At 34.7% G+C, this 20,535-nt stretch overlaps 1 protein-coding gene across 1 annotated transcript; it reads right to left on the reverse strand.

Annotated features, from left to right (window-relative positions):
- Positions 1-336: 336 nt before the first annotated feature.
- Positions 337-3,880, reverse strand: LOC131029762 (putative pentatricopeptide repeat-containing protein At3g13770, mitochondrial). The gene has a single exon (XM_057960411.2). The coding sequence runs from the start codon at positions 3,501-3,503 to the stop codon at positions 417-419; it is 3,087 nt and encodes a 1,028-aa protein (XP_057816394.2). The 5' UTR covers positions 3,504-3,880; the 3' UTR covers positions 337-416.
- Positions 3,881-20,535: the final 16,655 nt, after the last annotated feature.

Genomic DNA, 20,535 nt, shown 5'->3' on the forward strand with positions numbered 1-20,535 from the left:
CTTTCTCAGAAATGATTTCACCATTATTAGTGCAAACAAAAGAATTACACAAGATGGCAAGAGTTGATTGTGAGCCTCTCCCATTTCATTCTGGTCAAACATCTTTTTATTTAATTTAAGTGTTCCTCAACCTTCTTTTCATTTCATGCATATGAAGGTTTTCTGAAAACAATTCAGTGGAACATGTTATCATAAAACAGAAATCATTGACAGATACCCAACAATGTCTATATAAGCAGTGATCTACATTGCACTTTAATTCTATCAAGCCAACAGCATGGTGTAGATTGCCTCATGCTCAAAATTGAGAAAACATAAAACAAACATTATACAAACTGAAAATAAAATCTTGTCCCTTCATTATTAGTGCAAGTCAGACACGATGCACATTGTTATGGTGCAGGTCTACTTTAGCATCACCAGTAATCTCCACAAGAACATTGTCCCTGATCAAAACGATGGAAACGGTTTGCATCTCTCACAACAATTTCTCTTCCAGCAATCTTGGAGATAAATTTTGTTGCAGTGTGGCAATCAGCACATACTCGAAGGTTCTTAAAAACTCTAATAGTTGTTCCAGAAGGTGTGTTTAATAAACCAAATGCAATTGCCAACTTTTCACTATGGTGGCAGAGAAATAATTCTTTTTCCTCCTCTTCAACATCATTAAGTGAATGTTCTGAATCTGGAAAATATCCTGCTGCCTTCATATCCCAAGTCAATTTCTCCAACTTTGCATAAATCTCCTGTGTCTGTGGGTGTGATCTATCTCCAACACAAAAAGTATGTACAGTTTTATGGGCTTCAATCCAACTACATCCGGGGGTCTTTTTAATTCTTGTGTCTTTCATCAATCTCCTTACTATTTGAACTTCACTCCACCTCCCCACTTGTGCATATATGTTTGAGAGAAGAACATAAGTCGCAGAATTTTTAGGATCCAAATCAAAAAGCAGTGTTGCTGTAAATACTCCTAAACCTATATTCTTATGTGATCTACACGCACCAAGAAAACACATCCACACACCGACCACAGGCTTAACAGGCATCTTAATGATAAATTTTAGGGCGCCCTCAAGATAGCCAGCACGAGCAAGAAGGTCAACCATGCACACATAATGATCGACAGTAGGTGTAATGCAATAATGGCTACTCATGTGATTGAAGTATGTACAACCCTCATCCACTAAGCCTGCATGGCTACATGCAAATAGAACATAAGCAAAGCTTACAATGTCAGGATATGTTCTAGAGTGCTTCATTAATTCAAAGAATTTGAGAGCATCCTTGCACAATCCATTTTGTGCATATCCTGCAATCATGGCATTCCATGAGACCACATTTCTTTGAGGCATTTTGTCAAACAGTTCACGTGCCTTATCTATACTTCCACATTTTGAATACATGTCTACCAGGGCACTTACAATTACAACATCTGACAAAAATCCCCCTTCTGTTATTCTTTGATGGATGTCCATACCCTGTTCCAAAGCTCCCATTTTGCCACAGGCTGGAAGGACGCTGGCAAAGGTTGTGGAGTCTGGATTTATACCTGCCAATTGCATTTGCTTGAAGGTTTCTAAAGCCTTTTCAGGAAATCCATTTTGTGCGTATCCTACAATCATTGCAGTCCATGAGACCACATCTCGTTGAGGCATCCTGTCAAATAGTTGACGTGCCTTGTCAACGCTTCCACATTTTGCGTACATGTCTACCAGCGCACTTGCAACTACAATATCTGACAAAAATCCGGTTTCAATTATGCTTTGATGGATGCCCATACCCTCTTCCACAGCTCCAATTTTAGCACAGGCAGGGAGGATGCTGACAAAGGTTGAGGAGTTTAGTTTTACACCTGCTAGCTGCATTTGCTTAAAAGTTTCTAAGGCCTTTTCAACAAACCCATTTTGAACATATCCTGCAGTCATGGCATTCCATGATACCACATTTCTTTGAGGCATTGTGTTGAATATTTTGTGTGCCTTGTCTATGCCTCCACATTTTGCATACATGTCTACCAGGGCACTTGCAACTACAACATCTGACAAAAAATCCCCTTCTGTTATGCTTCTATGGATGTTCATCCCCTGTTCCAAAGCTCCCATTTTGGCACACGCTGGGAGGATGCTGGCAAAGGTTGTGGAGTGCGGCTTTACATCTGCCAAATACATTTGCTTGAAAGTTTCTAAAGCCTTTTCAAGAGATCCATTTTGTGCATATCCTGCAATCATGGCATTCCAGGAAACCACATTTCTTTGAGGCATTTTGTCAAACAGTTCACGTGCCTTGTCTATACTTCCACATTTTGCATACATGTCTACCAGGGAACTTGCAACTACAACATCTGACAAAAATCCCCCTTCCGTTATGCTTCGATGGATGTCCATACCCTGTTCTAAAGCTCCCATTTTGGCACAGGCTGGAAGGATGCTGGCAAAAGTGGTGGAGTCTGGCTTTACACCTGCCAGTGGCATTAGCTTGAATGTTTCTAAAGCGTTTTCGACAAATCCATTTTGTGCACACCCTGCAATCATCACATTCCAGGATGATACATTTTTTCGAGGTATTTCGTTGAAAAGCCTTAAAGCCTTGTCTAGAACACCATTTTGTGTGTATCCTGCAATCATTGCATTCCATGAGATTACATCTCTTTGAGGCATCCTGTCAAACAGTTCACGTGCCCTGTCTATGCTTCCACATTTTGCATACATGTCTACCAGCGCAGTTGCAACTACAACATCTGACAGAAATCCCCCTTCCGTTATGCTTTGATGGATGTCTATACCCTCTTCCAAAGCTCCTATCGTAGCACAGGCAGGAAGGATGCTGGCAAAGGTTGCGGTATCTGGTTTTACACCTGCCAATTGCATTTGCTTGAAAGTTTCTAAAGCCTTTTTAACAAGCCCATTGTAGGCATATCCTGCAATCATTGCATTCCATGAAATGACATCCCTTTGAGGAATTCTGTCAAATAGTTCGCGTGCCTTGTCTATGCTTCCACATTTTGCAAGCATGTCTACCAAGGCAGTTGCAACTACAACATTTAACGAGATTCCTCTATCCTTTATGCTTTGATAGATGTCCATACCCTGTTCCAATGTTCCCATTTTGGCACAGGCTGGGATTACGCTGGCAAATGTGAACTGATCGGGTTGGAGAAATGTTCGTTGCATTTGGTGAAACAGTGTGACTGCCACTTGAGGATACCCATGCCTTCGATATCCTGCAATAATCGTATTCCATGAGATAACGTCTCGTTCTTTCAGATGGTCAAACAATTTACGAGAATCCAGCAAGCTTCCACACTGGACATACATGTTAATAAGCTTATTCTGAAAACTTGTGCATGTAGCAAATGCAAATCGCCTCTGAGCAATGAAAGAATGGACATTTTTGCCGTGTGAAAGTGCGTTCTTGAGAATACAGGTCTGAAATAATTGAAGATACGAAGAGGAGTCTCCAGGGGGGTTATGTGTAGTAACCAGAATGTGCAGCGCCTCCATCTACTGAGATGAGATTGAGATGGGTGGTAAATGGCAATGGCAATGGCATTTTATGATTGTGGTGGATGGCATTGCCAGCGGTACCCCTGGGAGCATTTTAACTTTTTCACGAATCGAACCAATTAACAACATCAAAATTGAGTGTAAGCACAAGAAGAAACAACCAGCAAGTGGCAAATATCGCTGGTTGAAACAGAGAGAAGGAAGAACCAGAAACAACAATTTAACAATCTCAAAACACAGATAGCAGAAAACAGAAGATGTAGCAACAATCTTAATTTCTAGAATGTAGAAGAATTTGTTCAAATTTTCTTGAGAAGCTTTCAGTTGGGTTACTTGCTTTCGAATCTAATCAACCTGTTTGGCCAGCTGCTTGTTATTTTTATTTGTTATTTTTACATGTTCGAATGAAACTCCTGAAGTTTTTATATAAACATTACAAAATAAAACGTTGAAAATTATCTTGCATTTAGTTGATCAGATGGGATTATTATAACTTGTTTTATGGGTATTATTTATAGTAGCAGTATTTAAGGAAGGTAATTTTTCCATCGTACAGATATAGATGGAAGAAATTATTTATGTAGTGCATATTTAAAATTTGAAAATTTAATGTAAAAGTATACAATAGAAGTTTAGTTATTAAGAGAAGAATGCATAATAAATGACATGTAATAACTATTATTTGTATATCTTTAAATGATAAAACTTGCAAGAGATCCAATTATAATAAGACACTAGTAAAATAAGTACATTCTACAATTTATAGTCTCCATTTGATGTCTAATCTCTAATGTTCTATTTCTATTTTGTAACCATATTCAATTGATTTACCACCTTTTTATAGATATATTTGGATGCAATAAGGTAGTGTTGACCAAAAACATAGTGCAATGCCCTATATACATGTAATGGGAACAAAGAAGTTAGCATTAAATGATTTCAACTTTTATCTTTCATTAGAATATAACACATTTGTTTGTTGCTTGTAACACAACCCCTTCTTAAATGGGTGCAACAAGATATAATGTAGAACTTAATGTAGTTTCAACTTTGAAACCCCCAAGGAGCAATATATAATTATCATTAGAATTGGTGCAAAAATCAAATCATTGGCACATAATCTAAATTAAGTCTCTTTTACAATAAGAAACCACCATAACTAGAAATAAAGCAACAAAAATACAAAATTGGACATGTGAATAGTTTAAAGGCCCTATAAGATTTTAGGATTACATTTTGGAGGCTTAAGGAGTAATATGTGGTACCACATAGACAAAATTCTATTTGTAACTCTATATGAACAATCAAAGGATAGCTATAATAAAACTAACTTGTGGTAAGAACAAAACAATTGTGACAAGAAAGAAAACCTACAAAAATAAAAAATAAAATATATTAATAAAATATTTTTTGGATAATACAAGATTGCAAGACCCTTAAGATGCCATTGCATCAAACGCCTCAAGTAACACAATTTTTAGTTGAGTGTTCAATATTAAGGAAATGAGGGAGATTGATTTGACCAATCAGGTCAACCTACTTCTTTAGAAATCCATGTATTATCTTCTAGACCTTTTCCTTTCCATCTGACAATATTTACTTGTTCTCTTTTATCCTAGTTCTCTTTCCTAGATACACATGTAGAACATGCATTATTGCTTCTCACTACTTTGACACTTGTTGATTCTAGTAAAACTTCTATGATAGCAATTTATGAGAAGAAACATCTTCAACTTTGATGCAAGGAAGTAAATGAAAAATATTGAATTGATGAGATGTCCAAATATTTAGGAAATTCAATTTCAAAAGTATTTTCTAAAATTTGTGTAAAATTTTACAAGGACCAATTTTCTTGGGCTTTAGTTTATTAAAATTTCCTTTAGGGAATCTTTTTCTTTCTCAAGTTTGTTATGACTAGCTCTCCCTTTTAGTATTTTTTCTCTCTCTTCTATTCATTCAAACTTGCTTTATACTTGTGTTACTCATCTCCAATTGTCTCTTTTACTTGTGTTACTCATCTCCAATTGTCTCTTTTCTTGTGCATTCACTTCCTTCATGTGATGTGCAAAGTATTTTGACTTTACACTAATATTCTTATTAGCTATATTCTCCAATGGTTCATCTATAACATCCTTAGAGATTTCCCATAAATAATCTAAAATGGTGTCCTACATATAGACTTATTAAGTAAGTTGTACATTACAAATTTAGCTTGTTTTTGTATAGAAACCCATTGTGTCAGCTTGTCTCCAATCAACATTCTTAATATATTACGAAGGCCCCTATTGAAAACCTTAGTTTAACCATCTTCTTGTGGATGGTATACAAAATTATAATTTAATTGCATACCTAACTTGTTTTACAATGTATGCCAAAAATTACTTAAGAACTTAATATATTTATTTGTAGTGACAATCCATGGAAACCCATATAACTTGACTACTTCTTTGAAGAACAAATTTATAATCTTGGACTCATTATTCAATTTTCAACAAGGAATGGAATTTGGTTATTTAAAAATTGGTCAACTACAAAGATAAAATCAATACTTCTTTTTGAGAAATCCAAAAAAATCCATGGGAAGTTCTTCATATATATGATATTTTTGGTAGTGGATATATAAGTTTGTATTTCAAGCAACTCATTTATCAATTTAACAAGTTTTACATATTTCAACAAATCTCTTGACATCTTGATGAAAAATTGGCTAGTAGTACTGTCGTGCTCTGTGAAGTGTACCTGTACCTGCAAACACAATGCACTCAATAAATCATTATAAGCAATGGTTAGTAAATTGAAACAATGAAAGACAAAACCATAGCTAATCGACTTATTGCCTCCTAGTAAATGCGAGTATGGAAAATGCTCTCAGATCTGATTATGCATACTCCAGTGACTTGACTACACTTAGATGGAGGATTTGAATGATGAAAATGCATGATCTAGCAAGAATAGCATGATTAAGCTACATGAATGATTGATCTAGCACGATTAAGCTAAGATTTAAGCTAAAATTGAGCATGATAACATTGCTAAAACTGATAAACTATAAGCTAGATGCCTATAATAACAATGCATAAGATGAGAATGAGATGGGATGCAAAAATGATATGAAATTGGAACCCATATTGCTCAAAATGAAGTCTATTTATAGGATTTCCCAAGGCTAGGGGTGAGGTGGCAAGAATCAATGGTCAAGATTGATCTGAAGATATCAATGGTTAAATTGGAGGAGGGTGGCAAAGGGGATTGGATTAAAGGGAACATCTGTCATCTCTATGGTGACAAGTGTCAAGAGGCTTCTAGAAGGAGTAGGATGAAAGAGAACGATTAGTGACAAGTGTCACAAGGTTCTAGAAGATGTTGGCTGAAAGGGGACATGGTGGTAGGTAGAATGGGTTGGGTTTAGGAATGGTTAGGTTTAGGAGTGGTAGAAGTTAGGAGAATTTGAATTTAAAAATTCAAATAATATGAAAAGGATAATTAATCTCAACAACTCATGAATTTGATTTGTTTTAATTAATTAGGGGATTAGAAGAAATGATTTTGGTGGAGGGAATTAATTAATTAAAGGGGTGAAATGAACTTATTTAATAAATCCTTAGATTTATTAATAAGTAGATGAAAGGGGAAATTTAATCAAATTGCTTAGTGAATTCAATTAAATTGGGGAGGAGGATTAATTAAATAATTGCTTATTTAATTAATTATCTTCAGACCATTTTTAGGTGTATACAAGTACCCTTCTTCCAATATGGCCAATGTCAAGTCCACACTAAAGTGTGCCCCACGCTATGTAGTTCTTTGATGAGTTTCTCTGTCATTAAACTCTATGGTATGCATAATCCTCTCCTTCTGAAAATATATGCTTCTTAAAAAAAAATTCTCCAAAAAATAGCTTTACCTCCAACCTAAGGTTTTATACAAGTTTTCCATGTATATGCAAAATCTGGATCTATGACATATAAATCCTTTATCATATCCATACCTAGCAATTCAACTGCCATGGTAGACAATAGTTCTTTCCTTCTACTAAAAATATCTACAATTTTTTTAATACTGTCCCTATGTTTGAAAAGAAAATAATAACCTTTTAAATATTCCACCCACCTCATATGACTTTGATTCAATTTTTCTATGTTTACTAGTCATCCAATAGGGCTGATTTGTTGTAGGTTCTATGCATTAGCTTACAACTATAGATCTCACTTGAAGCTCAAGAATGTCTTGGCTCCTTCATTATAGACTTATTAGACAAAATATTGGTTTTAAGAAATAATACATAAATCATACGTTCAACATTTGTAGAGATACACATAACTAATCTAGCTAATCAAACAAATATCCATTTGACGCGTGTAGAGATAAACATAACTAATCTAACTAATCAAACAAATATCCATTCAATTTTAATGCAAAGTAATGATTTCATATTAAGAATAGAGATTTTTTTCTAAATCATGATTATATCTTGTTTGCATACATTATGGTTAGAACAATGTTTTATTCGTGTGTTGCCCTAGCACTTTCTAATGTGCATGCAAATATGGTTATCACTTGTATTTTATAATTTAATTACTACTTGTGTGTGGGTACAAGAATTAGTCATTAATTACTAATTAAATGGTTATAGTGACATCAAAATATGGGAGTGGAGTACAATGGTGCCAACATTCTTCTAGTACAAAAGTAACAAATACTTAACCAAAATTATAAAATTCAATCTAGGAGAACACCTAAGGTAACCTTTAATGTAATTTCTTATACCTTATCCATCAAAATAAATTAGCTACACTACACAACATGAGAGGTAACAAAAAAAATTGAACCTCAACAAGTATTTTCTTGATGGTTTGCATATTGATAGGGACAATATTAGTTCTCCATACCACAAAATATGGTACCATGGTGCAAATCTCAATTATTAGCTACAATTTGTTTTGTAGTTCTTCTTGAAGTAGTTGCTTTAAGTTTGTTTTCTCCACCTTTTTAAAAAAAATTATGATCAAGGATTGCTAAGCATAGTCTTAATTGACTAAAGTAGTTATTTTTTTCATGGTGAGTTCCTTTTATAACAATTCATTTTAATTGCTTTAAACTTGTTTATTTCTACCTCCAACTATAAATAAATTAATTAATGTGGAGTTAAAACTAAAGTAAGCACTTTGCACATGATGGTGCTATGCTTATAGACTTCCTAGATGATTTGCAATTGAGAAAGATCATACTTTAGTTTATCAAGTATTTTTTTAATGTCTTCTTGTGGTTCCTCTTATTGTGATATAGGGATCAATTATTGGTGTAGGGACATGATTGGTAGTGTTGAAATCATTATAATTATTATCATTGAAAAGTGTCGTGGAAAATGGAGTTTGTGAAGGGAGGAGAAATTGATTGATCATGTTACTGGAATTTAGTCAAATTGCTTGTGTTATGATTTTGTAGGTGTCATTTATGTCAAAATTTCATGACAAAGATTATCTTGGTCATGATTGTTTTCCTTGTTTCATGAAGTTGGATAATAGAATAGGAGGTGGAATCATGGACCTAAAACCAATTCTATCTACACAACTTGGACCTTGTTGCTTTTGTACATGCTAATAATTATTGAAGCTTTGGGCTACATTGGCATTGAACAATCTTATTTTTTAAATGGATTACCTCAAAATGTACTACACATCTTTGACATTATGCCAACTTTAGCTAGCAAGGTTGGAGATCAAGGAAATTTAATGTGTAATCCTATGGAAGCCATTTACATCATGATGTTGATTATAAAAAAAGAAAGAGTTGTCATTTTTTCATTGGTAACCTAACAAGGTCTAGTAGAATATAACTAGATGGACATAATATTTCTATCAAAGTTAAATCCTAAGCTAGTGGTACAAGTGAATTTGTTGCTACTATGGATATTGGTAGTGGTTCGAGTGAGTAAAGAAGGCACAGACTATAGAAAGCCTTTTCCAAAAATAAAATTAAGAACTTGTTCTAGTAGCAATAATGGTATTGTTATCGATTTCATAGGTGATTGTTCAAGTGTGGCGATTAGTAAGTGTTGGAAGTGTTGCTATGATCTTGTATTTTCATAGGAGTATGTGTTGGGAAAGGTGTTTGAACCTTGCTCCTAATGTTAGGATTACACAAAGTGTAATTTTTAGATACAAAATGAAAAAACTTAGTTTTTGGCTACAGAATTGGTTTTTGGACAAAATAAATATTTTCGATTAGCACTACCTACAAGGGTTCCTATTGCATAGATCTCTTCAAGTTCTTCAATTTTTGTAAACATGGACTCAATCACTTCATGAGATCAAAAGTTACAACCCTTGAATTTTTGCATAGATGTAAATATTTGTTGGACACATAAAAGAGTTGTAACCTGGGTAGTTACACTTGTTGACTAACTAATGATGCATGTTATATATGATACATCACAAGGAATCTTTTATAAGAAATAATTTTGGGTATCATCTTTTAGGTGGTTTCAAATAAGGGATAAATTATAATTACCATTTGATGGTTTCATGTATTGTATATTATTATATATTAGGTGCTTGAGAAGGAGGTTGTGTGTGATTTTTGTAGATATTGTAGCTATGTTTTCAAATTTCCTCTAGATCTCTAGTTTGTGATATTCCTATGAAGTCTTTCTCTACAAGTGCATTGTAATTTTTGTTTACTAAATAATAATACATTAGGCTACTTTATAGTTTGGCATTTTCTCTCAAAAGGGTTTTCTCCATGTGCACTTGTGTTATGGTATATTTTTTATTTTATGTCATAATGTGTTCCTACTTTCTATAATTTTTAAAATATTAAAATTTGCACAATGCTCTACTCAAAATATTAGTGTATGAAGAATTTATGCACACCTTGCTGAAATGGATTGAAATGAATCCATTGCGCAAAATATGAATTTATTCATTCTCTATTTTGAATCTATGTATCATTTAATTAGGGGAACAATCAATTAGGCCCAACTTCTATCCTCAAGGAGAGATGAACACTATGATTAATTGTTCCTTTTTTATTTGATTTGATATGATTAGCTACGATTTGATATAAAAATGCAAGAACTAGCTGAAATGATGCAAAAATGAAAAGATTCAACATAAATAGATAGATATAGAAAATAAAGAAGACACAAAAGTATAGATCTAGAAATGAGATATAGAGAAGAACTTCTTATTGAAATCTGAAGCTAGAAATGTTGGTCAAGTAAGCTAGGCGCCTTAGACCTAGAGGTATTTTTGTCAGTCAAGGCTTTGGATTGTGAATCAAGGTGGTTTGTAGATATTCACTCCAAAATTTAGCCTAAAAGTGTCAATCAAGTGAGATAGACACCATAAACCAGGGGTTTTTTCTTTTTTTTAAGTCTGGAACTATGTAGCTTAGTCTTCTCTATGCAACTTTGCAAATTTCAACTTTGTAAGTTGCACACATAGTAGAGGGGGAAATATTATGTTGTATAGGGGATTACCTAATTCAAACCCTATATTGGTGTTTCCACCTTCAATACAACAATGTTGGATGAAAGAGAGCTTACCCCTAGTAGGCAGAGGTTGAAAAAGTTAAAGGAAATGCTTGAATTGACAAATGATACTTTTTATACAAAAATCATTTACTTGAAGCCTCTCACAAAGCTTGGTGTGGCTTGATAGGTGTTAATGCATGTCTTCATCATGGAGGAACACATAACTTGATCATGATTGCTAAACTTGAATGCTTGAATGCTTATTTGCATACTTCTCCTCAATTGCCTTGAAGATGCTTGATTGAATGCTCAATTGGAAGTGATAGGCATATAAACTTGTGTGATTAGATGAGACAAGATTTTAAATGATAGAGGGAGTTAACTGTATTTATACACAAGTTACATCTTTTGGGGGTTTAATTTTTAAAAAAGTTTGACATCAAGGAGTACTTTCTTTCTATTTGCAAAGCTGATTGTTTGAATTTTAAATTTGGGGCCAAAATGGCCAGACTAAGGCAGTAGGCACCATAAAATGGGAGATCTAAGGCACTAAGTGCCATATTCCTAATAGTTTGGGCTAAAATAAAGTTCAATGAGTATAGGATTGCACTTAGCATCCGGAAATGACTAATGACCTGAGCACAATCAGACATAAGTCAAGGGCATGAGGCACAACCACCAAAGTGAACCCAAAATGTGTGTGAAATTGTAGAGGGGTACAATTTATGACTGTACCTTGCTTCCTTTCATTAGATATTAGAGTTCAATCACCTTAAATTCTAAGTGTTTGGTAAAGGGTTTCTTGTACTGATATTTGTTTAAATGCAAGCTTGTATAAAGAATGTTTCGATCTTACTGCAAGAAGAGATGTTAAACACATCAACTTGGATAGATATGGATAAGTTATTAGACACAAAATTTGACTTTTGGAAGCTCGATATGGAGGATGTTCATGTAGAAAATGATCTACAAGGTGTATTATATATATCCAAGCCTACAAATACATCACAAGAAGACTAATACAAAATGGAGAAAAATGCAAAGGGTCTTATTAGATTTAGTTTGGTTGATTTAGTGTTGTTGAATATGCATGAAGATACTACAACAATGAATCTTTGGAAGAAGCTTGGAGAAATTTATCATGATAAATCCCTAATGAATAAGTATTTCTTGAGGAAGGATATGCATGCTCTTGGGATAGAGGATGGTGTCTCTATGACTTGTAGCGTCCTAAAATTGCACCCCTTAGCAATTTTGACTGCATTTGAGTCTTCACCTTAGTGTTTGTGCCCCTTGGCCTGATTGAAGACTTGATTATGCTCACGCCCCTCATAAATGTCATAAAAATTGATTCCCCCCCCCCTCCTTGGCCACCTTGATCCTAACCCAAAATAGGGTAGGACTAGGGCATGGGGACCGTGGTGCCATGCCATGGTCCTCCCTAAAGTGGCCTCCCTTTAAACCCATTTTGGTATTTGAGAATTGAGTGAGATTCCCCTCTCTTTGTCGGCCCATGTCGGAAAATTAGTCAATTTTCTCAATGGGTAGGTATATAAAGAGGTTTTCCCCTCTCATTTGAGGATCCACAAGCATCCATCAATTAGAAAAATCACACATGAGATCAAGCAATCAAGCACTCAAGAGCAATTTAGCATTAATCAATCTTTCTTCAAGCCTTGGAGCGGCAATAAAGTCAAGATTCAAGCATTGAATATGACATTATTCATCGTAATTTGTTGAAGACTTCATAAACCCTATTTCCATGTGGAGGCAAGCAAAATTTCACAAGGAGGTATCATCATTCAATTTTCAGTCATAATTTAGCATCTCCCTCAAAAGGAAAATCTTTCATTACAATCATTTCAATTACATTTATTTCAATTTCATGGTTAATTCCGAAACGGGGGTTTGACCTAAGGCAAGCCCCTATTCCCAATCTTTTTCCCCTTCTTTCTGTGTGTAGGAAACAAGAACAGAGCTGTGATGTTTAGAATAAGCACTATTTGCAGAAACAAATCAACCCTTTTCGAACTGTGAAAAAGTAGGAGGACTAGGGCGCCCACCATCACAGTCCCAACATTTTTGGAGCATTTTTGAGGATCATATCCAAATATGCATATACTACTCAGATCTAGGTGCATGAGAAAATATTGCATCTATAGCTTACTGTTTCCTCAATTTCACCATATTTCACCATTTCAACTTACAAAAGAGAAAATAAAAAATTAATTTAATCCATTTATTATTTAGTCCTAATCTGATTTGTGATTGAATCTAGTGGATTCCCTTCTTCTTTTGAATGTAATGGTCCCTAAGTGAATAATTTAGTGGTTTTCTCCCTCTAATGGTGGAAACCCTAAAAATTTTCCACCTTACATGACTAAACATCTAACTTCCTTCAATATGATAGTTACCTAGTTGCACTCTATGGGAATGAAAATGGAGGAGAATTGAGGTATGGATTTATTGTGTTCTTTTCTAAATTCATGGTATAACTTAATTATGACAATTATGAGAACCACCACAAAGTTAAAATGGATGAATTAGTTCAAACGATGCTTTATAAAGAAATAATAATAAGAGTTTTGAGTCAACTAAGAAGGCCTAAGCAGTTCATCAATGGTCCAAAGAAAAAGACAAGAAGAAGGATAATAAGCAAGATAATTCTAGATCTAAATCTCATGGGAGATCTAGATCTCTTGGTAAGTTCACAAAAAAAAGTTGCAACAAATTTGCATATCTAAAAAGAGATTGTAAGGATGAAAATAAGAAGAAGAAAAAATCATAGTTTCATAATGAGTTTGAGAGAGACTCCAAAGATGGAGATGATTCTTTTTTTGTTACCTTGGCTACTCATGCATTGGAAGGTGCATCGTTGATAGTTTGGTGCCTCCTTCTACATGACATCACATTGAGATTGGTTTACAAAATATGAATAGTGCCTTGTAAATGATTCTCATATTAATATTGTTTGTTGTAGTAGAGTTATAATTTGATTCCTTGGTTGATGAGTGGAAGGGATAAATGGTGTATTCAATATCCCTACTAGAGCACATAACCTACTTTATTTTAGATAAAAAATGAATGATAAAAGTGTGAAGGTTGTTTTATCAAGTGGATGGTGCAAGATGTTTAAAGGAACTATGATTCTTTCTAAGGGTATTTGGATTGAGAGTATTTTTTAGGTAGATTCATGTATGGTTCAACTTAATAGTTCCCTAATTCCTATAGCAAATAGATTAGTAGAATATTTAGTGATAGATTAGTATAATCTTTTCCTTCACCATTAAAGATCTAACAATAAAGAAGTGCATTATGTCTCTTCTAAGGGTCATACTTTTGGGCACCTAACGGTGCTCATGATTCAAGGAGACTAAGCTCCCAATACATAAATTAATTTTATGACACCAAATGATGGGTCACATAGGTAAGAAGGGTTTAAGGACCCTAGAAATAAAAACCTTGTTGAGGGATTAAATTATTGTAATCTTGAATTTTATTTTTATGAATATTGTGTATGTAAAAAATAAATTCACATTTAGTTTTACTCTAGTTCTTATAAATCTTTTGGGGTTTTGGATTTAATTCATTCTAATGTATTTAGTTTTGTTAATGTTCTTTCAATTTCTAATATGTATATTATGTTTCTTGCATTGATGATATATAGTAGGACGTGTGTATATTTATTTATAAGTAAATTTGTAGTCTTTAGATTTTTTAAACATTTAAAGGCTTTTGTATACAATTCAAGTGGTAGAAAGATTAAGATTTTTAGAATTGGTAATAGAAGTGAGTTTTGTTAAATATATTTTGATAGATTTTGCAAGGATAATGAGATATAAAGACATAATACAACTCCATACACCCTTTAATAGAATGGAGTTTCAAAAGAGAATGAATAGGACATTGATGGAGAGGGTTAGGAGTATGCTTAGTGGAGTTGAGCTGGAATTAAAAAAAATTGGACAAAAGTGGTTACCATAACTTGTTAACTAGTTAACGTGTTTCCTATATCAACTCTTACTAATAAGAAACCTATGGAGGTGTGATCAAGAAGACAATTCACTCATTAATACATATTCAAGTATTTGGTTGTGAGGCATATGTACATATTTCTCGGGAGAAGTGATCAAAGTTTGATAGAAAAGCTATAAAATGTATCTTTGTTAGTTATGGTGTTGTTGTGAAAGGATACAAGTCTTGTGACCATACAAATGAGATATTTTTATATGGTAGAAGTTTTATATTTAAGTTTTGTTTCATAATATTGCAACTCAAAAAGGATGGAAAGAAAGATATAGTTCAAGTAACCTCATAGTGGTGCAGGGCACCTAGCTCAAAGCTGTCTTTTCTTGCATTTTAGAGTTTTTATGTGATTTCAAGTTATTTTATGTTGTAATAAGGTGGAATAAATCCTATGACGCTTTTTGAAGCCATAGTTTGGTTGTCCACACTTTTGTTGTGCTCAGGATCCAAAATTGTCATTATCCTGAAATGTTGTCAAAATGTCAATTTTTGGTTTGTACCAGGTGGATGCCTGGAAACTGGCTAGAATGTTTGGAAATAGTTTAAATCCATTTTGGGATTCCATTTGAGTGATTTTTCAGGCCTTGAGAGCCTTGGAGTGTGTTTTTGCACTCATAGGTAAAAGTTGTTAAAAATTGGTCATGACAACTTTTGCATCTTTAGGCAAAAGTTGTCCATGAAGGAAATGGCATTGGAAGTTGGTTGGAACCAACTTAAAATGGTGTATAAAACCTTCTAATCATCTCCAATAACAGGTTAATCAACTTTTGGTTTACATTCAATTCATTTGCCAAGGGTTTCTTATGATTTTCCTCATGTTTGGATTGTTTTTGCTTTAATTTTCTGCTTTTGTATGGCCTGTACGGTCTGGTATGGTGCTCATAATAGAAGAGTAAGTTAGGAATTTGTTTTATCTTTCCATAAAGTATGATATGAAGGTTTGAAGTGCCTTGGATCGAAAGTTATCACTGTTTTTGTAAAAGTTGCTCACAAACCCTTGAAACTTGGGGTTTTGGTTATAAAAATGCATTTTACCTGAGCATCCATGAATGGAACAAGTTTCAATCCAGTGGATGGCTTGGGTAGGCTCTATAAATATTTTTAGAGTAGGTTTTTTAAATTTTTGCAAGCCACAAGGAGGAGAATGGGTGAGATGAATAACACATAAGCTTGTAGCTAGTGTGTGAGGGCAACAAAGATTGCTCATTTTTAGAGCCATGGAGAAGTGACACCCCAACAACCCATAGTGTTTTGGAAAGGTATATGAGTGCAATAAAATAATCCAAGTTTTTTTGGGTTGGTAATTGTGATTGGTGAATATTTTGGAGCACATCTTCCAAAACTGCCTGGAAGCCCTAAACCCCTTAAAAATAGCTCTTTTTCAGTAACCCTAGTTGTGCAATAAACCCAAATGGGAAAATGAGTGACCTTGTTTAACTTCCAAATGGGTATTTTAATATGTAAAAATATTTGGGGATTGTTAGGAAAGTTTGGGTAAGAAGACCAAAAAGCAGTCAAAGAAGGGTTAGTCAATTAGGCCTAACAGCAGCCGGTAGAAGCAAGTTGAAAGCCTAGGGCTTGGGAGGAAGGTGCAGAACTTTTCAATGCATAAAATGACCTTGAACATAACTACACAACATAACCGCAACCTTTGAACATGCTTTTAGAGTGAAGATCCTTGGTGGAGGTCTTTGGAGCCTAGTTGGAGATTTGGGAACCTAGTAGGAGACCATCTCAAAATCAGAGATTTGGGTCAAAACCAACAAGAAAACTCAAGTGGCTATACCTAGGAGGAAAGCAAGTAGATTTTAGGACTTGGAGGTTTAAGGAGTGTACCCTAACAAGTTACCTTGGAGGAGCTTAAGTAGAAGGGTGAGTTGAGAAGTTGGGGTGAGTAAGGGTGAATTGGAGAGCTAGGTGCAAGACTTCTACATCACATAGGCTAAAAAGGTTAAACAAAAAACCAAAAATGAACTAAAAGGGAAGAGAGATTAGATAGTTTAGAGAGTTTTCAAGAAGAGATAAAACCTTCACCTCAATCATTAAGGATGCCCACTCAGAAAAGACAACTAGAAAGGTATACTCTCTCTCTTATTGGAGGTGTGTTGGATATGGTTGGTCATTGTTGCTACTAGGATATGTTTTTTTCATTGATGTCAACATATTCCTGTGATTTGATCCGGTGTACTTGGAAAGATTTTATGATCCGGTTTTGTAGTTTGGTTTTGTTGATCACTGTTTTGCAGAGGTTGATATTTCCTCTGGTATATTCCGATGTGATCAGATCTTGTGCTGAGACTTTGGGATATTGTTTTGGATGATCTTTTGTATCTTCATTTCATATGGTTCATGATTTGGTTCTCTGCAAGTTATCTTTCTTCATGATAGTTGTTGATTGGTCGTTTTCTTGAGCTTCTAGACGTTAACAGATGAAGATTTGAAAAGTGGTGTTGGTGCAGCTGTTTTGGATGATCCTAACATGAGTTTTGGTGTTTCCTAGTCGTGTCCTATTTGTTTTGGTGATCCGTATTGATTCTTGTGTGAGTTCTTGGTTATTTTCATCAACCGGTATTAATTTTTCGTGTTATGTGGTATTTTTGGTGGTGTAGTGTGTTGCGGTTGATCTTGGCATGATTTTCGGTGGAGTTGATCATTTGGGAATTTGAATTAGGTCCATGTTATGCTATGTAAATCATCATATTGGTCTAGTGGTTGATCTTTGTATGGTGTAATGTAATTTTGTATATAAGGGTTGAGGGTTTAGCCGACCTTGTTACCAAGGTTGATGAATTGTATATATAGGTGATATAGTCATGTAATTTAGGTGTCCATGTTGTGTCTACATTATCAGAGAGATATTTCTGTGTGAACAAGTGATTTATCATTTGGTGTTGAGTTTGAGGTGATATTGGTGTTGCAGGGAAGACAATTGTGCTTAACCAGAACTGTAATCAGGCATTTGGAGATGTTATTCTTTCAGTTCATTTCTTCAGGATTGTAGTCTGAATCTAATTGTAAGTTAGTGAGACTTCCCTGAGGGTTGTAGCCTTTTGAGCCATTATATTTGAGAAGTGAGCTCTAGGAAGTGTGCCTGAATACATGTGCATTCTCCATTGTAATATTTTCACATAGTACTACAAAGTATCATCTTACTATGGGTAGGTTCCCACCGTGTTTTTTCCCTTAACCGGGTTTTCCACGTCAAAAATCTTGGTGTTGTGTGTTGTGTTGTTAATTTGCTTATCTTTTTATTGTTGCAGTTTGTTAGATCTATTGTTGTGCTTAAATTTTTTATATTTTGGTGAAGATTAATTCCCCCCCCCCTCGCAGTCTTCCTTCTTTGTTGTTTCTAACAATTGGTATCAGAGCTAGATTCTCTAGTAAAAGCTTAATCGCTTGAGGAGATCCGGGATGGAAACTCAAGGCATTCTCTTTAAGAAGGACAGTTTGAGGTTTGATGGAAGCAACTATACTATATGGAAGAACTGGATGGAGGTGCACTTGAAATGTCTTGGAGAAGATTACAAAGAATCCCTATGTTGTTCCTTAGAATGGACTATCTACTCCTGATGAAGTTAAGGAAGTAGAATACAATGCTAGAGCGAAGGAAGCGTTGCTTAGTGCCCTGAGTGATTTAGAAATGACAAATGTAATGTGACTTCAGACTGCACATGAGATTTGGGAGAAGCTTGAAATTTTGTATGAAGGTGATAAACAGGTGAAAGTTGCTAAGTTACAGAGTTTGAAAGGAAAATATGAGACATTGAAGATGGGAGATGATGAGAACATACATTATTTTATGGATAAGGTAAATGACCTTATCTTGTGTATCAGATGTGCTGGTGGAAGCATTGAGGAAGATGAAATTGTTGCTAAGGTGCTGAGATCTTTGCCTCCTGCTTATAAACATAAGGTTGCTGGTATTGATGAGATCCAGAGTGTGACTACAGTGACAAGAGATGTGTTGGTTGGAAATATTGTTGCATTTGAGCTGAGTGAGTTTGGAGAATCACATGGAAAGTTTGAGACAACATTTAGAGCATCTGCATCTGTATCCGATAAGCAAAAGTATGATCCCGATGAGTGCACAATATCTAGATATGAGAGAGAGAGAAAAGAGATTGAAGAGCAAGAAAGAGAGCTTGATGAGCTTGAAGCACTGATTGCCTGGAGATTGCCTAAAGGTGTCGATAAGTATGATGGAAATTTGCCTTTGAAATGTTTCTCTTGTAATAAGATAGGACATTTTTCTTCTAGATGCCCAAAGAGAATGGTTAAGTATGACAGACATGACAAGTTTGATAAGCATGATAGGAATGATAGATATGAGAAGCATGAGAAGTATGATAAGCCTTATAAGTCTAACCGGAAGTTTAGGAACCAAAAGAACTATTATTATGCTGCAGATAAAGGTGTTATAGATGATGAATTAGAAGGAGATGAAGTTGTGTTTATTTCCATTAAAGAGGATAGGCTTGTACCTATTGATTCCACTAGTTTTTCCTGTTGAAGAAAAAGCCTTGGCAACTAAGGTAGAATAAAAGGATGAATGGGTGATTGATAGCGGTTGTTCACATCATATGACCGGTGATAAAAGAAAATTTGTAAGCATGGAAAGGTATGATGGTGGAATAGTTAGATTTGGAGATGACAAAGCCTGTGTAATCCATGGGAGATGTTCTACTTATTTTGATGATAATCATAACACTGATGATGTCTTGTATGTTGAAGGTTTGAAGCATAATCTTTTGAGTGTTGAATAGATGGTTGATAAGGGTTATGATCTACAATTCAAGGATGTTAAATGCAAGATCTTGAATGCCTCTGGTATAGAGATTGCATTTGGGACTAAGACTGAAGGTGATATTTTTCATTTGAATGCTGGTGAGAAAATTTATTTGATTGCTAAGATAGATGAGAGTTGGTGTTGGCATAGGAGAATGTGTCATGTAAACTTTGATTCAATGATTAAGATCTGTTCTACACAAGTTGTTAGAGATTTGCCTAAGATTGTTAAGCCTGCTAATCCGGTATGTAAGGAATGTCAGTTGGGTAAGCAAACAAGGATTTCTTTCAAGAGCAAACAATATAATCTGATAGTGATGGATTGCTAGATCTTGTGCATACTGACCTATGTGGACCTACAAATGTTAGAAGTGTGCAGGGTGATAGATATTTTATGCTACTAATTGATGATTATTCCAGGATGATGTGGGTTGTCCTTTTGAAGGAGAAATCAGAAGCATTGGACAAATTCAAGATATTCAAAGCAAAGGTGGAAACTGAGTCTGGATTGAAGGTGAAATATCTGAGATCTGATAGAGGTGGAGAATTATATTCTAGTGAATTCAACTCATTCTGTGAGATGCATGGAATTAGAAGACAATTATCTGCTCCTACAACCCCACAACAAAATGGAGTTATTGAGAGGAAGAACATAATTGTTTTGGATGCTGCAAGGACTATGCTGATTGAAGGAAATGTTCTCAAGATCTACTAGAGAGAAGCCATTAGCATTATTGTTTACAC

The sequence above is a fragment of the Cryptomeria japonica genome, chromosome 9 (assembly GCF_030272615.1).
Source record: "Cryptomeria japonica chromosome 9, Sugi_1.0, whole genome shotgun sequence".
NCBI classification, from domain to species: domain Eukaryota; kingdom Viridiplantae; phylum Streptophyta; class Pinopsida; order Cupressales; family Cupressaceae; genus Cryptomeria; species Cryptomeria japonica.